Source organism: Heterodontus francisci, chromosome 1, assembly GCF_036365525.1.
Source record: "Heterodontus francisci isolate sHetFra1 chromosome 1, sHetFra1.hap1, whole genome shotgun sequence".
NCBI classification, from domain to species: domain Eukaryota; kingdom Metazoa; phylum Chordata; class Chondrichthyes; order Heterodontiformes; family Heterodontidae; genus Heterodontus; species Heterodontus francisci.
The window spans coordinates 197,602,066-197,621,648 of record NC_090371.1 but is presented as its reverse complement, the minus strand read 5'-3'; the positions used below and the strand labels follow the sequence as shown (position 1 = coordinate 197,621,648).

The 19,583-nt window shown below is 43.5% G+C and overlaps 1 protein-coding gene across 4 annotated transcripts in view; it reads right to left on the bottom strand.

Annotated features, from left to right (window-relative positions):
- spock3 (SPARC (osteonectin), cwcv and kazal like domains proteoglycan 3) overlaps positions 1-19,583 on the bottom strand; it is a 687,897-nt gene that overhangs the window by 41,586 nt on the left and 626,728 nt on the right. For 2 of the 4 annotated variants that reach the window (XM_068039972.1, XM_068039987.1), the window contains exon 7: positions 15,816-15,944. In XM_068039972.1, the coding sequence (XP_067896073.1) occupies positions 15,816-15,944 (129 nt within the window). The remainder of the gene's footprint in view (positions 1-15,815; positions 15,945-19,583) is intronic. The other 2 variants (XM_068039980.1, XM_068039993.1) reach the window with 1 other exon arrangement.

The following is a 19,583-nucleotide window of genomic DNA, read 5'->3' as shown; positions in this document are numbered from 1 at the left end:
AGTGAAGGCCCCTCCGCCACTCTGCAACGGGACCTGATTTAGCATATTTAAATAACATATTTGCATGAATTAAAATATAAACCGCAGGATCTTAATTTCAGTTCCCGATCCTATGTGCAACCAGCAGCAATCATGCGCCTTCACTTTCCCGCAGGGAAAGCTGGTGCCACTGAGGTGGGGAAGGGGGAGAAATCGGCACTCCGATGGGTCGGGTCGGGGGGAGAAGAGGTGAACTCTGCACTCTGATGGGTTGGGGGGGAGGGGTGAACACTACACTCGGATGTGTGGGGGGAGGAGGGTGAACACTGCACTCGGATGGGTGGGTGGAGGGGGTGAACTCTGCACTCTGATGGGTTGGGGAAAGGGGTGAACTCTGCACTCTGATGGATTGGGGGAGAGGGGTGAACTCTGCACTCTGATGGATTGGGGGAAGGGGTAAACTCTGCACTCTGATGGGTGGGTGGAGGGGGTGATCTCTGCACTCTGATGGGTTGGGGGAAGGGGTGAACTCTGCACTCGGATGTGTGGGGGGAGGAGGGTGAACACTGCACTCGGATGGGTGGGTGGAGGGGGTGAACTCTGCACTCTGATGGGTTGGGGGAAGGGGTGAACTCTGCACTCGGATGTGTGGGGGGAGGAGGGTGAACACTGCACTCGGATGGGTGGGTGGAGGGGGTGAACTCTGCACTCTGATGGGTTGGGGGAAGGGGTGAACTCTGCACTCTGATGGGTTGGGGGAAGGGGTGAACTCTGCACTCTGATGGGTTGGGGGAGAGGGGTGAACTCTGCACTCTGATGGATTGGGGGAAGGGGTAAACTCTGCACTCTGATGGGTGGGTGGAGGGGGTGATCTCTGCACTCTGATGGGTTGGGGGAAGGGGTGAACTCTGCACTCGGATGTGTGGGGGGAGGAGGGTGAACACTGCACTCGGATGGGTGGGTGGAGGGGGTGAACTCTGCACTCTGATGGGTTGGGGGAAGGGGTGAACTCTGCACTCTGATGGGTTGGGGAAAGGGGTGAACTCTGCACTCTGATGGATTGGGGGAGAGGGGTGAACTCTGCACTCTGATGGATTGGGGGGGAGGGGTGAACACTGCGCTCTGATATGTTGTGGTGGGGGGGGGGGGAAGGGGTGAACTCTGCACTTTGTGTATAGGGAATTGGGGGAAGGGGACAACTCTGCACTTTGTTGAACTGTGTGCAGGGCTAGCAACCTTTTAAAAATGGCGCCAGCACCTGCTTCTGCATCAGTGACGCCGTGAACGGCATCAGCAATGCTGCCCCCGCCACATGATTGGTGGGAGCGGGGGGGGTGCCTGGCGGCGTGAATATGTAGAATGATTGCCCGCCGCAGAATCACAGCAGCTTGGGTCCCATGGGGGACAGCCACCATTTTCCGCGCCCGCCACTGCACAAAATCCAGCCCTCTATGTGGAAAGGGACCTGAATATGTTTAATTCTCTCTGGTCAGAAAGCAGCAGGTGGAGTGAGCACACAGCTTCATCAGGATTTCAGGGTGCCATTGATGCTCTCATGTTGCTTTGCGGGGGTCACATATAAATTCTGAGAACTGCCACAACTGAAAGGTGTTCCATTCCCTCAATGTCCAGCTGGTGTACAACCATACTCGGAGAATCATGCAGGTCAATGCCCAATATCCCAACAGCAGTCATGATGCCTTCATTCTGCAGCAGTCTACTGTATCATTTGCATCTGAGTCACCACGACAAACCAGACGGTGGCTATTGGATGACAAGGGCTATCAACTGACCACATGGCTCATGACTCTTGTGCGCAACCATGCACATATGGCCAGCACTTACATAATGGAAGCCATGCTGCCACCCGAAATGTCATTCAGCAGAGCATTGGGGTGCTTAAGCAGTGCTTCCACTGCCTGGACCACGCTGCAGGAGCCATGCAGTACTCACAAGAGCATGTGTCAGGATTTGTTGTGATCTGCTGCATCTTGCACAACCTTACCATCATGAAGGCACTGCCTTTGTCACCAGGTATATGGCAAGCAGCTGAGGAAGAGGAGATAAAGGAAGGACAGGTTGCATCTGAACTGGAGGGGCACCAATATCCTGGGCGGTAGGTTTGCTAGAACTCTTCGGGAGGGTTTAAACTAGTTTGGCAGGGGGATGGGAACCGGAGCTACGGATCAGTGGATGGGGTAGCTGTTGAACAGGCAGATACCGAGTGCAGAGAGTCTGTGAGGAAGGTTAGACAGTTGACAGGGCAAAGTTGCAGCCAGTATGATGGGTTGAAGTGTGTCTATTTTAATGCAAGAAGTGTCAGGAATAAGGGTGATGAACTTAGAGCATGGATCAGTATTTGGAGCTACGATGTTGTGGCCATTACGGAGACTTGGATATCACAGGGGCAGGAATGGATGTTGGATGTTCTGAGGTTTAGATGTTTCAAAAGGAATAGGGAGGGAGGCAAAAGAGGTGGGGGAGTGGCATTGCTAATCAGGGATAGTATCACAGATGCAGAAAGGGAGGTCGTCGAGGAGGGTTTGTCTACTGAGTCAGTATAGGTGGAAGTCAGAAACAGGAAAGGAGCAGTCACTTTATTGGGAGTTTTCTATAGACCCCCCAATAGCAACAGAGACACGGAGGAACAGATTGGGAGGCAGATTTTTGAAAGGTGCAGAAGTAACAGGGTTGTTGTCATGGGTGACTTCAACTTCCCTAATATTGATTGGAACCTCCTTAGTGCAAATAGTTTGGATGGAGCAGATTTTCTCAGGTGTGTCCAGGAAGGTTTCCTGACTCAATATGTAGATAGGCCGACTAGAGGGGAGGCTATGTTGGACTTGGTGCTTGGCAACAAACCAGCCAGGTGGCAAATCTCTCGGTGGGAGAGCATTTCAGTGATAGTGACCTTTACTATAGTCATGGAGAGGGATAGGAGCAGACGGGATTGGAAAATATTTAATTGGGGGAGGGGGAATTACAATGCTATCAGGCAGGAACTGGAGAGCTGAAATTGGGAACAGATGTTCTCAGGGAAATGCACGACAGAAATGTGGAGGTTGTTTAGGGAGCACTTGCTGCGACTGCTGGATAGGTTTGTCCCAATGAGGCAAGGAAGGGATGGTAGGGTGAAGGAACCTTGGATGACAAGAGATGTGGAACAGCTAGTCAAGAGGAAGAAGGAAGCTTACTTAAGGTTGAGGAAGAAAGGATCAGAAAGGGCTCTAGAGGGTTACAAGGTAGTCAGGAAGGAACTGAAGAATGGACTTAGGAGAGCTAGAAGGGGACATGAAAAAGTCTTGGCGGGTAGGATTAAGGAAAATCCCAAGGCGTTCTACACTTATGTGAGGAACAAGAGGATGGCCAGAGTGAGGGTAGGGCCGATCAGGGATAGTGGAGGGAACTTGTGCCTGGAGTCGGAGGAGGTAGGGGAGGTCCTAAATGAATACTTTGCTTCAGTATTCACTAGTGAGAGGGACCTTGTCATTTGTGAGGACAGCGTGAAATAGGCTGATATGCTTGAACAAGTTGATGTTAAGAAGGAGGATGTGCTGGAAATTTTGAAAGACATGAGGACAGATAAGTCCCCGGGGCCAGACGGGATATACCCAAGGATATTACGGGAAGCGAGGGAAGAGATTGCTGCGCCTTTGGCGATGATCTTTGCGTCTTCACTGTCCACTGGAGTAGTACCAGATGATTGGAGGGTGGCAAATGTTATTCCCTTGTTCAAGAAAGGGAATAGGGATAACCCTGGGAATTACAAACCAGTCAGTCTTACGTCGGTGGTGGGCAAATTATTGGACAGGATTCTGAGAGACAGGATTTATGATTATTTGGAAAAGCATAGTTTGATTAGAGATAGTCAGCATGGCTTTGTGAGGGGCAGGTCATGCCTCACAAGCCTTATTGAATTCTTTGAAGATGTGACAAAACACATTGATGAAGGAAGAGCAGTGGATGTGGTGTATATGGATTTTAGCAAGGCGTTTGATAAGGTTCCCCATGGTAGGCTCATTCAGAAAGTAAGGAGGCATGGGATACAGGGAAATTTGGCTGTCTGGATACAGAATTGGCTGGCCCATAGAAGACAGAGGGTGGTAGTAGATGGAAAGTATTCAGCCTGGAGCTCTGTGACCAGTGGTGTTCCGCAGGGATCTGTTCTGGGACCTCTGCTCTTTGTGATTTTTATAAATGACTTGGATGAGGAAGTGGAAGGCTGGGTTAGTAAGTTTGCCGATGACACAAAGGTTGCTGGAGTTGTGGATAGTGTGGAGGGCTGTTGTAGGTTGCAACGGGACATTGACAGAATGCAGAGCTGGGCTGAGAAGTGGCAGATGGAGTTCAACCTGGAAAAGTGTGAAGTGATTCATTTTGGAAGGTCGAATTTGAATGCAGAATACAGGCTTAAAGACAGGATTCTTGGCAGTGTGGAGGAACAGAGGGATCTTGGGGTCCACGTCCATAGATCCCTCAAAGTTGCCACCCAAGTTGATAGGGTTGTGAAGAAGGCGTATGGGGTGTTGGCTTTCATTAACAAGGGGATTGAGTTTAAGAGCCGCGAGGTTATGCTGCAGCTCTATAAAGCCCTGGTTAGACCACACTTGGAATATTGTGTTCAGTTCTGGTCACCTCATTATAGGAAGGATGTGGAAGCTTTAGAGAGGGTGCAGAGGAGAATTACCAGGATGCTGCCTGGACTGGAGGGCATGTCTTATGAAGAAAGGTTCAGGGAGCTAGGACTTTTCTCATTGGAGCGAAGAAGGATGAGAGGTGACTTGATAGAGGGGTACAAGATGATGAGAGGCATAGATAGAGTGGATAGCCAGAGACTTTTTCCCAGGGCGGAGAGGGCTATCACCAGGGGGCATAATTTTAAGGTGATTGGAGGAAGGTTTAGGGGAGATGTCAGATGTAGGTTCTTTACACAGAGAGTGGTGGGTGCGTGGAATGCACTGCCAGCGGTGGTAGAAGAAGCAGATACATTAGGGTCATTTAAGCGACTCTTGGATAGGTACATGGATGATAGTAGAATGAAGGGTATGTAGGTAGTTTGATCTTAGAGTAGGTTAAAGGGTCGGCATAACATCGTGGGCCGAAGGGCCTGTACTGTGCTATACTGTTCTATGTTCTATGAAAGGAGGAGGCAAGCAACACCGTCCCTTTCTGGCAGGGCTGTCCATGATCAGCTCATTCAACTGCAGTACCAATGAATGCAACCCCAATTCCACATTCACCAATAATCCCACAACCTAACTTCCCTTTGTTACTGACCATCACAGCATCTGCTTGGCCGCAAATATTGAAATAAAAGCCACCACAAAATAAACATTCCAAACCAACTTTATCAATCAAACGATCCAATATTCCAGGACAGAAGTCAACTAATTATCCTTGTGTCTTCCCTTAGTGCCTGTCTTCCGTTTGTCTTTGCCTGTTCTGGTACACCTACAGAATCCTACCCCAGTGGCTGCAGCAGAGATGGTGAAGGCTGCTGATGTTCAGTGGGGGAGACTGCAGATAGCCTTGCAGGATGACCTCGAGCAGCTCTGGGCCCTGAGGGCCTGGCTTCAGACCAGTGGTTAGGCCGCTGTAGAACTGGACAAACAGCAGTGATATCTTAAAATAGACATTAAGCTCCTGATCAGCATATTCACCATCATCAAGGCTTCTGTGGCAGCACCTCTCAAACATGTGGCCTCCACCACATAGAAGGACAAGTGTAGCAGGTGCTTGAGAACACCATCACCTCCAAGTACTACTCCAAGTCACACACTACCACAGGGACATAAATCAGCATTCCTTCATTGTTGCTGAGTCACAATCCTGGAACTCCCTACCTAACAACATTGTTACAGTCAAGTGAGAAGATGTTGAAGGGCTTTCCTCTTTTCCCTCACCTTTTTTGACCACAACAGGATCAATTCTTTCTGAAAGTGGATGTACTGACCAACTCAGTAGTTGTTTGGTAACTTACTTGCTATGAACATAGCAAGCCTGTGCGGAGTTTGCAAGTTCTCCCTGTGACCGTGTGGGTTTCCGCCAGGTGCTCCGGTTTCCTCCCACAGCCAAAGACTTGCAGGTTGATTGGTAAATTGGCCATTGTGTCTTGCCCCTGGTGTAGGTAGGTGGTAGGAGAATGGTGGGGATGTGGTAGGGAATATGGGGTTAATGCAGGATTAGTATAAAATGGGTGGTTGTTGGTCGGCACAGACTCAGTGGGCCGAAGGGCCTGTTTCAGTGCTGTATCTCTAAATAAAAATAAATAAATAAGAACCAATCGGACAGGTTTCCTTGAGTTAACAAAGAGGTTAACTTTATTGTAGCTAAACTGAACTATTAAAATAATAAACAATGTGCCAACTTTCACTCACACACATACTCAGGAGGTTTACACACACACAAATAGGTTACAGAGTGAGGAAATGTAGATTGGTTGAGTTAGAGTCCATAACAAAGGTATACAGTCTGTGGAGTTTGGTGATTCGGCTGGCTTCTAGCTGAATTCAGTGGTCCTGAGTCTTTTAGTTTGAAGAGGTAGATGACTGGTTCAGTGAGTTTCTTGGAGATAGCAATACGGATGATTTCCTCCAATAGGGTTTCTGATTGTAGCCAGAGTATGCAAAGATGGTCAGTCAGCAGCAGGATTTGAAAGTTTTCAAGCTGGAATGGAGAGAGAGAGGAACCCTATTTAGGGTCTGCTCATGTTAGAGTCCAGTTGCTTCTCCTCTGCTGCAGAGAAAACACTAGCTTAAAACCACAGATGGGAGGGGCTTGTTTCATGACAGTCACTCAGTGATTGAAACATAGCAGTTAGCAGTATTTCTCTGCTTGCTGAGACAACAGGTAGTTCCTTTAAACCACCTGGGTCTTGGTTCTTGCTGGGAGATTAGCAGACATTTCGTCTCTCTCCTCGATACTGTGTTGTAAATTAGGTGATCATCTTAAGCTGAAAGGATAATTTTGCTGGCAGCTTGTCTTTTTAAATGTCTTTTAAAAGATTTATAAATTCAAATCTCCAGTCAGTGGATTAAAGAAAATTATCATTCAATCTCCCCACCACGCAATACGAAATGTGACAACAGGAACATTTCATTATGGGGTCACAAATTTGAAAGAAACTGTACACACACACTCCTCAGTCTCACTGTCGTAACCATACTCAAGTTTTTATTTATCCTGGATTGGGCATGAGCACAACTGGGGAACACCAACTGCTCTGACTGGGCTCAATCAGCTTGTGCTCCAGCATACACTGAACTTCCTCATGTATTTCTACAATATCTGCGTTTTACAGTTTCTCTGTATCAGTGAACTCAACCCTGTATTCAAAGTTGTTTGTAACTTTAGGAATGTCATCTAGTGTTTTTTCTGTGCTCATCCAGCCTGGCCCACAAATCCTCCTAAGTTAGGATACTTGACTTGCAGTCACAATCACCATCCTCCAAATCTGCCACAAAAATTGTTTTCGTCTTAAGGTTTTCCTTTGGCTTCCAACAATCAGCTCGAAGATGACCTGCCTTGTTACAATGGAAACATACAGGGCTCCAGGCATCACTTCTCTTCTCAGCACCTTCCTTTTCGGCCTGAGGAGGGCCCTCTTTGTTTCCAGCTCTTCCTTCTCATTCATTGCTGTTCATCCTCCAATCACTCTCCCACCTTCTATCCTTTTCAGGGTTTTGGAGGTGATTAGGGAGGAGTTTCCCTTGGGGGAAGGGCTTGTGAATAAGTGTATAATCATCAGCCAGGATTGCTGCCTGCCTGGCTTTTGGAACCTTTTGTTCCTCCACGTGGTTTCTTATGGAAAGAGGAAGCGTGTTTTTGAACTCCTTGAGGAGGGTCACCTCTCCGAGGTTTTCATAGGTGGACTCTATCTTAAGTGCCCTTATTCATCGGTTTCGAACTTGATGTAAATTTGTTCCCGCTGATTTTGGAGAGTTCGGAACTTTTGGCAGTACGCTTCCATTACTAGCTCATATGCACCCAGGATAGCATTTTTAGTCATCTCATAATCTGATCAACTCTCATCAGGCAACAGTGAATAAACCTCATGGGCTTTTCCTGTTAATTTGCTCTGCAATAACAGTGCCCAGCTGTCTACTGGCCACTTCAACTGTTTTGCAAGCTTTTCAAAACAGATGAAAAATGCTTCCACAACCCCCTCATTGAACTTTGGTATCAACTGAGAGAACTTTAAGGGCTCAGCGCTCGGTCCTGAGCTAGGGGTAACTCCCTTACTAGCGGTGCCTTCACTTGTTGTGTTGGGTCTTACCCTAGTTAGTTCAAGCCGCCTTAACTCTCTTTCCCCCTTCTCCTTTTGGAAAGTTCTTTCTTTTTCCCTTTCCTGAAAGTCTATTTCTTTCTCCCTTTCCTTAAATTCTCTCTCTTTCTCTCTCTGGAATTATTTCCCATTTGTCTTTGGGTTTGATCCCTAAGGAGACCTCCAAATTTCTGTTATAAGGAGGTGTCGAAAGGCTTCCCTCTGCTTGTTTGATCACAACAGGTTTAATTCTTTCTTAAAGTGGAATACTGACCAATTCAGTAGGTGTTTGGTTACTTAACTTGCTACGATCATAACAAGAACCAATCAGACAGGTTTCCTTGAGTTAACAAAGAAAGAGGTTAACTTTATTGTACCTAAACTAAACCAATAAAATAATAAACAATACACCAACTTTCACTCACACACACACTCTGGAGGTTTACACACACACAAATAGGTTACAGAGTGGGGAAAGGTAAATTGGTTGACTTAGAGTCCATAAAAAAGGTATACAGTCTGTGAGATTTGGTGATTCGGCTGGCTTCTAGCTGAATTCAGTGGTCCTGAGACTTTTAGTTTGAAGAGGTAGATGACTGGTTCAGGGAGTCGCTTGGGAATAGCGATGCAGATGATTTCCTCCAACAGAGTTTCTGATTGTAGCTGGAGTATGCAAAGGTGGTCAGTCAGCAGTAGGATTTGAATGATTTCAAGCTGGAATGGAGAGAGAGAGAGAGGGAGACCCCCACTTAGGGTCTGCTCATGTCAGAGTCCAGTTGCTTCTCCTCTGCTGCAGAGAAACCACGACGGGGAGGGGCTCATCACATGACAGTCACTCAGTCATTCAAACATAACAGTTAGCAGTATTTCTCTGCTTGCTGAGAGAACAGGTAGTTCCTTTAAACTTCCTGGGTCTTGGTTCTTTGCTGCTGGGATATTAGCAGATTTTTGTCTCCCTCCTCACAAGCATTTCAGTGTAGGATACAGTGTTGCAAATTAGGAGATCATCTTAAGCTGAAAGGATGACTTTGCTGGCAGCCTGTCTTTTAAAAAAAAAAGTGCATTTATATATATATATATATATATATAAAAAATAAATAAATTCAGGTCTCCAGTCAGTGGATTAAAGAGAATTATCATTCAACGAAACATAATGGCGTAACAACATCTTAACCACATGAACTGCATCAGTTTAATAAGAAAGTCGAGAACTACCTTCTCAAGGGAAAATATGGATTGACCATAAATCCTGACCTTGCTATTGATATCCCAAAGAACACCTGTTTTAGGTAGGTTCCTTGCACACTCCTTATGGAATCTGGATGCAGGACACAATTGCTCGAAAGTTATCACACCAATGCTCATTTTCATGTGGTAAATGGGTGCAGTGTGGCCTAATTCTTCCCCAGAGAGATCAAGGGATACAGAGATATTTTAAGGTCAGTCTGCAGATTAAAAAAAGGCCATCAAAAAGGAAAGTAGTATTGTGTTTTAAATCTGGGATCACGGAATACAAAAGTAAGAGAGTGATGTTAAATTTACATAATATAGTAATTAGGTTTTTTTTATTCATTCATGGAATGTGGTCGTCGCAGGCCAGGCCAGCATTTATTGCCCATCCCTAATTGCCCTTGACCTGAGTGGCTTGCTAGGCCATTTCAAGGGCATATAAGAGTCAACCACATTGCTGTGGATCTGGAGTCACATGTGGGCAAGACCAAGTAAGGACAGCAGATTTCCTTCCCTAAAGGACATTAGTGAACCAGATGGGTTTTTACAACAATTGACAATGGTTTCATGGCCATCATTAGACTAGCTTTAAATTCCAGATTTATTAATTGAATTCAAATTCCACCTTCTGCTGTGGTGGGATTAGAACCCATGTCCCCAGAGCAATACCTGGGTCTCTGGATTACTAGTCCAGTGATAATACCAGTACGCCACCGTGTAATAGGAGCATTGTATGCAGATTTTGATATTCATTATAGGAAAGATATTAGCGTTATGGTAAGGGTCTTACAAAACTCACTAGAATTATACCATGAATAAGGGGTTATGATTATGAAAAATGGGTTAAAATGCTTTTTTTTCTTCACTGGACCAGAGAAACTTGAGGTTGATTTTACAGAGGTTTTCAAAATACTGAAAGATTTTGAGTTGGGTACCAATTGAAAGAAAATTTTAAGTGTATTGGCAAATTGGTACTAAGAGGCATGTGTGGGATTATCATTGAATGAATAGAGGGAATTAGAATTTTTTTCACACAGAAATGTATGAGAACATGGAATGCTTTAACCTATGTGATTCTTGAAATCGAGACTATTAAAGAATTTAAAAGTGAATTGCATAAGTCTTTGAAAAGTAGGAATATAAAACAGTATGGGGACAGCGTAGGAAATAGGATTAGTGCAGATGGCAGCAGTTGAAGAACTAGCACCAGCGCCGGTGCAATGGAGCAAATGGTTTTCTTTTGTGCTGAAACTTCTCTAATTCTTTGCATTCTAGTTTAAAATAGGTTATTGGAGTAGTGTCTAATATGGGCAGCTGGGGATCAATACCTTTTTCAAAGTCTACCTGGTATAAAAAAAAGAATGCATTTATGACTCGAGTCTGTGGATTTTGCAATCTGCATTAAAGCAAATCTCTAGGCTCCAAGCAACTCATATTAAATACATTGAGCACTCTTCCAGTATTTAGTTTCCAGTTCTAATTCACTTTGATAATTTCATCTACGCAGTACAGCAAGTACAAGCCATTAATTCCTGTGAAGAGATTGTTAGCAAACTTGCTACATGTCACATTACTTGCTGCTAGACTGAAATTAAATGGGTTCTTCAGGTTTAAATTTCAGTTTTGAAACCCTATTTGTAAAACTTGTAAATCTATGGTGATGGCAAATGGGGTAATTTTTAAGCTCAAAATGCTTTGAGGGTTTATATATATATCAATTTTTTAAATGACTCTCTTACATTCTGATTAGTTTTCCAACAGAATATTAATAAACTTTACTTTTGAAAATAAAGTTTAAACAGGATTGTATGGTTGAAGTTATGGAGCTATTTTTCCAACAGTACAAAAGCAACATAGACCACAATCCATAATTGGGATTGTCGCTTTTTCCTCCTAGCTGTCATTATTTTTAATGCAGTCATTTGGTCCTGGATCATATAATTTGTAACTCTTCTATTCCTGTGAAAAAATACAGAAGTATAATGGGTCTCTAGTTACTGGGTTATTGTGGTGCTACTATTCCTGCCACAGGGATACAAATACCAGGATAGTGATTTTGAACAAGGATCAATCTGTTTGCTTATTCAGGCTATCGCCAACAAACATCCAACATGTTTAAAATTATAGCCTAGCAAATACAGTAACATGGTATAACTGAAAGGCAAGTGATGAAATAAGGCAGCTAGCAAGCAAATGGGCAGCAGGACAGAACAGCTGACTACATGTGCAAGAAAGTATATCAAGTGGTTTAAATAAGTGTGATTCTTAAGATTAATGAGGGCAGCCAGCCCTCTAAGAAATGTTGAGTAATTGAAGAGAAGAAACAAAGATGGTTCTTAAATGTAAAATATTATTATATAAACTGTTTCTTCTTCTTCTTTGGCCTCCTTGTCTCGAGAGACAATGGGTAAGCACCTGGAGGTGATCAGTGGTTTGTGTAGCAGCGCCTGGAGTGGCTATAAAGGCCAATTCTAGAGTGACAGACTTTTCCACAGGTGCTACAGATAACATTGGTTGTCGGGGCTGTTATACAGTTGGCTCTCCCCTTGCGCTTCTGTCTTTTTTCCTGCCAACTGCTAAGTCTCTTCGACTCGCCACACTTTAGCCCCGCCTTTATGGCTGCCGCCAGCTCCGGCGATCACTGGCAACTGACTCCAACGACTTGTGATCAATGTCACAGGACTTCATGTCGTGTTTGCAGACGTCTTTAAAGCGGAAACATGGACGGCCGGTGGGTCTGATACCAGTGACGAGCTCACTGTACAATGTGTCCTTGGGGATCCTGCCAACTTCCGCGGCTCACATGGCCAGGCCATCTCAAGCGCCACTGGCTCAGTAGGGTGTATATGCTGTTTTAATAAACTGTTTAATGCTAACCCATTCGACTATTTTTAAGGTGGGTCATTATGGTAATCAAGAAATTACAATTGCTGGCAAGAAAATTGTAATAACGTACTGTGGTGGGTAACATGTCACTATTGTAATGTGCTGCTGTCTTAAGTAAAAATAAAAATTACAATGTTTCACACTTGCCCTGAATGTGTTTTCCCCCCACCCCACCCCCAGACACTAGGTAGATTAAACAAAAAAGCATGAGTTCATCCATTATGGGCATTTTCAAGTATTTAGAATTGAAGCACAGGATGTCAGGTCAATTCCACGAATGAGCAGTTTGTCTATTATGTTGACACACACTGCTAATCTGTACTCTTGTCTGCTGATCAGAGCTAGAACTCAAAAGGCAAAGAGAAGTGATCAACAACTGGGCACGAATTTTCGGCAAATTTCAGCTGCTTTGAAGAAATTGTTTAAACACAAGTCTTGTTTAAATCATTAAAGGCCTGAAATTGTATGTCTGATGCACCCCTGTGCAAGGGCACTTTCTGCAGATGGTGCCTGGAGGAAAGCCCTTCAGAGTTTGTACTGCCCTATTATAAGCATATCGGTGCTGTGCAGCCAGCAGTGGTAAGGAGGGAGTGCTATTTCTGAACACTGCCTTAAAAGAGTAGATACAGCAAGAGTAGAGATGCAATGGCACCTTCTGTGGGTTCCAAAAAGGGTAGTTTGGAGAGCAGCTTTGGTGAAACCATTGGAAAACATGTACACAGTCTGACAATTACAAGGATGCAGACAGGAATGCTTCCTTTACTGAGAGTGTTCTGCAATTCATGGTGAAGAAAGTAGAGGGAAGGAGATGTGCTATCTTTTGGCATGAGAGGCCCCTTCCTCAACAAGATACAGTCAAGGCTCCACGGAAAGAGGTGAGTACAATTGTCAAGAAACCAACTTCCCAGTTAAAGCAAGAAAACCTTTCAAGCCGTGTACTCTTATTTCTCTGTTTGTAATGCCATGCAACACACACACTTTCACCTTCATGAGCTTCATACGTAACTGGGATGGTTTGTTATTTTTGCACACTCCTTGCATAGAACCCATTCACTGTTTGGTGTGCAGGACCAGTAAAACCTCATTCAATTTTTGTCCAGAGAAATCTGATCCAGAAGTAGTTCTCGATTCATATTTGTCTTGCTACTTGAGAGGTGCTGATAAATCATGCATTGCCTCTCGTTCTGACCCATCTCTGGCCTTTCCTCGTGCATCCTCTATCTTTCAAAGAGCTGACAAAATCTCAAAATGAATCCCCATGATCTAGGCCAGGAATGACACCTGAAAGTCCTGGTGCAGGGAAGCCAAAGTCCTAAACAAATATTGTCAAATGACTGCACCCCTTCATGTTAAAACATACCACTCAGAAATTCTAAGGGTCTTGCAAGTAGAAAACTAGCACAATAAAGAACAAGTAACATGCTCACCAAAGACAGACATGAAGACAAGGGATAGATTTACACTTTCACCACCAGGTAGTAAATAGGCAGGTGATGGTGGATTGCCTGCCAGTTAACACCCCACTCAATTTTCCTTTCCTTGAATAAATAGCAACAGATGGTTGAAAGTTAAAACTTTACTACATTGAGTTATTTTTTAAGATGTACTGGGGTTTTTGTGTGAGCTTCACTGTCCACTTTTTTTTTTGATGCATCAGATGGCGTTGTACCCATGGCACAAAGTAGTGCAGTTTCTGAAGCCCTGGATGCTTCCCTAGAATGCAAAACACTTATTTTAATGATGCTTGTGGCACGAGGCAACAGAAGCCTCTTGTGCCCCTAATGCAGTATCTGAGCCAGGCGCAAACTCGTTGGAGGGATTAAATTCTAGACTTGCTGCTTCTTCCGTGCAGAGTCTTGCAGGCAGCATAAGGGGTGCAGGTTCAAGTCCTAAAAGCGAAAGTGAGCAGTACTGGAAGGCATGCAGACTAGTGGCACCCATCTTCTTTCAGTGTGATATCTATGCTTAATCCCCTTGCTGGTGGTGAAATATAAATAGGGTTGTTTCAGCAACAGGAAATAATGGTGAATTACTGCTCCTCACGTAGAGCTTCGTGCGATTGGAACATATATTGGGAATTCAGCTATGGATGTTAGTGGCCGCCACATGATGTTCCATCCATTAAAACAAATAGTCGCACCTATCTTCCAATTTCAGGGAAAACTAGGATCTGAAATTCTTGTGGCCAGGAAGAGTATGTGCATTCCTTGCTAAAATTCAGGATGGAACCAAATTCCAATGGGTTTGCGTCCCAATTCCCTTTCACATTAAATTCTGGCCAGTGAGTAGGTGATTCTTCTGGCCACCACCCCACCCCACGTCAAGGTGTCGTGCTCAGGGGGTGCTGCCAGGCTATCTCAGGATTTCTACCCATTATGTCCTTGTAAAGAAAGAAAGACAGAACTTGTATTTATATAGTGTCTTCCACAGCTTCAGGATGTCCCAAATCACTTTGCAGCTAATTAGTTACATTCTGAAATGATATCAGTGGGAAGGAACACACAGCAGGCACTTTTGACACAGCAAGATAAATGATCATATAATCTGTTTTAATGGTGTTGACTGGGAAATAAATAGTGTCCAGGACACAAATGGAACTCACCTGTGCTTCTTCAAATTGTGCCATGGGATCTTTTATGCCCACCCTTGAGGACTGACACGGTCTTGATTCAATGTCTCATCTGAAAGGTAGCTAGCTAGCACTTCTATCCATTTTTGGGTGGGGGACTGACCTGCCTATGAAGATTTTAACTTCCAGGCCTCATGGTGAGGAGGGCCAGACAGTCTGAAGACCTCCACGGCCCCTGTCCACATGACTCCCACCAAGGAATTCAAGTCACTGGAGTCAGGTTTGGACCCATGACCTTCTGACTCAGAGGTGAGAGTGCTACCACTGAGCCAAGGTTGACACACAATGCCACAATGGAACATTTTCCAAGTTAGAGCTACCATGATTTCCACTGAGGACTTTGAGATGGTTCCTAAAAGATTCCAAGACCTAAGCAGTTAATCCAGGGATTCATTAACTTTAATTAAAAGAATTACAGCTCACTTAGGAGTTGAAGATTTAAAATGCTCACATATGGGAGAGGGGGAGACTGGGGAATGGAGGCTCGGGGAGAGAGAGACTGGAGGATGAGGGCTTGGGGAAAGAAGACGATGACTGGGAAATAGGGGCTTGGGCCCTAGATATATACCTAAAAATTGGATTTCAAATAGCCTAATGAATTTATATGTGAAATTGTGTCTGTGTCGGTGTCACAAAAGTACATTCTTGTGGTATGAAATCATATGAGAGAACAGGATGACATTTTGAAGAGTTAATTTGTTCAAAAGTAAAATGTTCACCTGGCAGTTGGTTAAATTAAGTATTTCTAAATATTGTACATTATGTTTTGTTTCCCAATTTTGAGAAAAGTAAAAAGTTCAATCAAAAAAAAATGAAGAGGACACTCACTAACTCTGTCCTTATCTTGTCTCTGAAGCCCACGAGCTTTTTTGTTGTGGTTTCCATTTTCGTGCAGCACTTTGAACCAGTCCTTTAGTCTCGATACAACTTCTCTGAACTCCCTGTCACCACATTCTGCTAAAGAAACATTAGAATGGTTATTAAAAATGTGACCAAATAATAATGTATACATATCAAATTACATAGATTTTCTTTCTTCTTTTGTTTGCTCCAATTCCAAAACATTTATCACTGGAGGATGCAATAATTTTGGCAATATATTTCAAGACTGCATGAAATGATCAATTGAGGATAAAAATTCGTTGATGTAACAGAAGTTAGTTTTCCTCTTTCTCTCCTGATATTGTACGGCACTCCTGCTATTGTATGAAACTCAGATTTTAGCTGCGAACTGATAAACTGAGGCAACTAGGCTTCACTGAGCACTGAGACTTAAACATGTAACTCCCTGGGTAGGAGACAAATACTTAATTGTGAAGCATAAGACCACCTCATTGTTTTGTATATACATGCTTTCCAATGGAGATGCACAGCCTCATTCATAAAGGGAGGGGAGCTCATTACTCTCATTAATCGTTACAGGTGTGCAAGCACATTTCCACTTTTGGCAATTATTCCCTCTAATCTGACACTTGTAACAGTAAAGATTTTATCAGTAAAGTGAAATACTTGATTTTAATACTAATCTTCTGAGACTACCTGTTTCATTAAAATACGCAAAGATCTTTAGTGACATTACTCAGAGTAAGTTGGAGTTGTTTTATGAACAAGGATGTTATAGAAAGACAGAATTTGTTTTTAATATAGTGTATTTTTACCTCCTCAAAGATGTCCCAAAGCAGTTCATAGCCCATGAATTACTTTTGTGGTGTAGTCATTGCTGTTATGTAGTCAAAACTGTCAGTTAAGTTCGACAAAATCCATAAGATCAATGAACAGTACTGTGGGATATTTTATGTTCACCTGGCTTTAATAATTCATCTGAAAGATGGTACCTTCAACAATGTAGCACTCCATAGTATTACACAGAAATGTTAGCCTATTATATGCTCAGCCTTCACTTTAGGCAGGATTGAGAACTGGGATCTTGGTTAAAGAATGTTCAGAAGAAACAGAAAAGTCGTATACTTTTTAACCTCAGTTTCTCCCCAGTCTTCTTAGATCTGGAGACTATTTTCGACCCCTGTGCAATGTACTTCCATGCATTTATCATCTCTGCTTATTTGTAATGCTGCTTTGCTCAACAAATATTTCATGATAAAAGTCCATCGACGATATCCAGAAACTGGAGTGATTTGTTTCTTAAAGAGCCATTTTCTCCTATAATTGCTCACTCGATAACTACAGGACTGATGTTTTAGAGATTTAAATTGAATAAGTAGCTTCTTAGTTGCTTGAGAAATGTTAAAAGGATTACCATAGGTGTATTGTAATTGGTTGATATTTTTCATTATTGCCAATTAATCCATTTTTGCTGATATTACATATTACAGAATTATCCATTTACATTTTTGTTACCAAGATGTGTCTTTCTTGAATTTAAAAGAGGAATTTTAGACTCTTCAGGTATAGCATCACCAGTCTTCATGAATCTTATCAGTTTTGTAACTCCAAATCCAAATTTCATACCTATGCAATACATACACTGTACGTTATACTTCACTGAGGTTTAAAATTTGAAGCTTTAAGCAAAATGCATTTGATGCTATAGATTTGTTTAATTAGATTCAGGTAGGTGGAAGAGTGAACAAGTGAGTTTCAATAACACCAAGATATTGCACTACAGTTCGGTGTTTGTCCAGTCCCAAATCCCTGCCTTCTGGAAGAGGCAGAAAACTCTACTCTCCAATGCCTGTGAACTAATGTAACTCAGCTCCCTGGATAACCCAGGATTTGGTGCTCATGGGGCTTATACAAAAAGTCGCAGTCAGATTTAAAGATGTGGGCCAGGATCATACTGTACAAGGAAGCATTGCCATCCAGATACTGTTTTAGCAGTGTAATTCTTTTAGTAGTAATTCTACTTTCCACATAATAACTGTCAGTTCGCATTTTCCATGATGGATTAAGCATGGCTTAATGAATTAGCACACAGCAACTAAAACACTAATTAAACCAATTATTGGGGACTTAACTAAGCTAACCACCCATTTCCCACATTAAATACCTACATTAAATAAATGTAGGTCAACACATGACAAGCGGGAACCAACTTACTCTGCCATAGATAAGGCCCACTATTCTGCTTCATGGCATCTTTTCAAATCCGTAAACATCAGCACAGCACTGGTAAAATTGAAGCTCCCACCTTAATAGCGAAAACTAGAAAAATATTTATATCTAACAATTGGAGCTGAATTTTCCCAGTCCTGCAGAGACGGGTTTGGAGGAGGGACCAGGATCTTGCTGGACACAGGGTCTGACTGGTACCAGCTACCAGTTGAGGGAGGGGCAGGATTGGCAGCTCAATATCCCGGGATATAGAATCTTCAGGCGAGACAGAGGAGGGGGTAAAAGAGGAGGGGGCATTGCAATATTAGTTAAGGAGTCAGCTACTGCAGTAAGGAGAGATGATATCTTGGAGGGGGCATCAAATGAAGCTTTATGGATAGAGTTTAGGAATAAAAAAGGGACAGCCACATTGCTAGGTGTTTATTATAGACCCCCAGATAGTCAGCGGGAAATTGAGGAGCAAATATGTGCGCAATTCGCAGAGGTGTGTAAAAATTATAATAGGGTAATTATATTAGGTGATTTCAACTTTCCCAACATTAATTGGGATAGTCATCGTGTTAAAGGCTTAGATGGAGTGGAGTTTTTAAAATGTATACAGGAGAACTTTTTGGCTCAATATGTAGAGGATCCAACAAGGGAGGGTGCAGTGCTGGATCTAATTCTGGGGAATGAAGCCGGACAGGTGGTTGATGTGTTGGTGGGGGAGTATTTTGGTGATAGCGACCACAACATGGTACAATTTAAGCTTGTTATGGAGAAAGAAATAGACAAGTTGCAAAAAAAGGTTTTGGATTGGGGGAAAGCGAATTTTAGTAAAATAAGGCAGGATCTGGCCAAGGTAGACTGGAAAGAGTTACTTGTCGGGAAATCTACGGAAGAGCAGTGGGGGGGGGGCATTCAAAAAGGAAATGGGGAGGGTACAGGCCCAACATGTTCCCTCTCGGGTAATAGGTAGGAGCAACAGGCCCAGAGAACCATGGATGACCAGAAATATTCAGGGTACGATGAGAAGGAGAAGATAGGCTTTTAGCAAATACAAGGAGAGCAAATCAATGGAAGCATTAGTGGAGTACAGAAAGTGTAGGATGGAGCTTAAGAAAGCAATTAGGAGAGCAAAGAGGGGATTTGAGAAAGCTCTGGCTGGTAAAAGTAGGGAAAAATCCCAAGATATTCTATAAGTATATCAATGGGAAGAGGATAACCAGGGAAAGAGCAGGACCCATTGGGGACCAAGGAGGAAATCTGTGAGTGGAGCCAGAGGACATTGGTAGGGTTTTGAACGAATACTTCACATCTGTCTTCACCCAAGAGAATGAGGATGTAGATATGGAACTCAGAGAGAGAGAGAGAGACTGTGAGGTTCTTGAGCAAATTGTCATAGGGAGTGACAAGGTATTGGAGGTTTTGGAAGGCTTAAAAGTGGACAAATCTCCAGGTCCGGATGATTTGTGTCCCAGGATGCTGTGGGAGGTGAGGGTGGAGATTGCAGGGGCTCTGACCCAAATTTTTAATTCCTCTCTG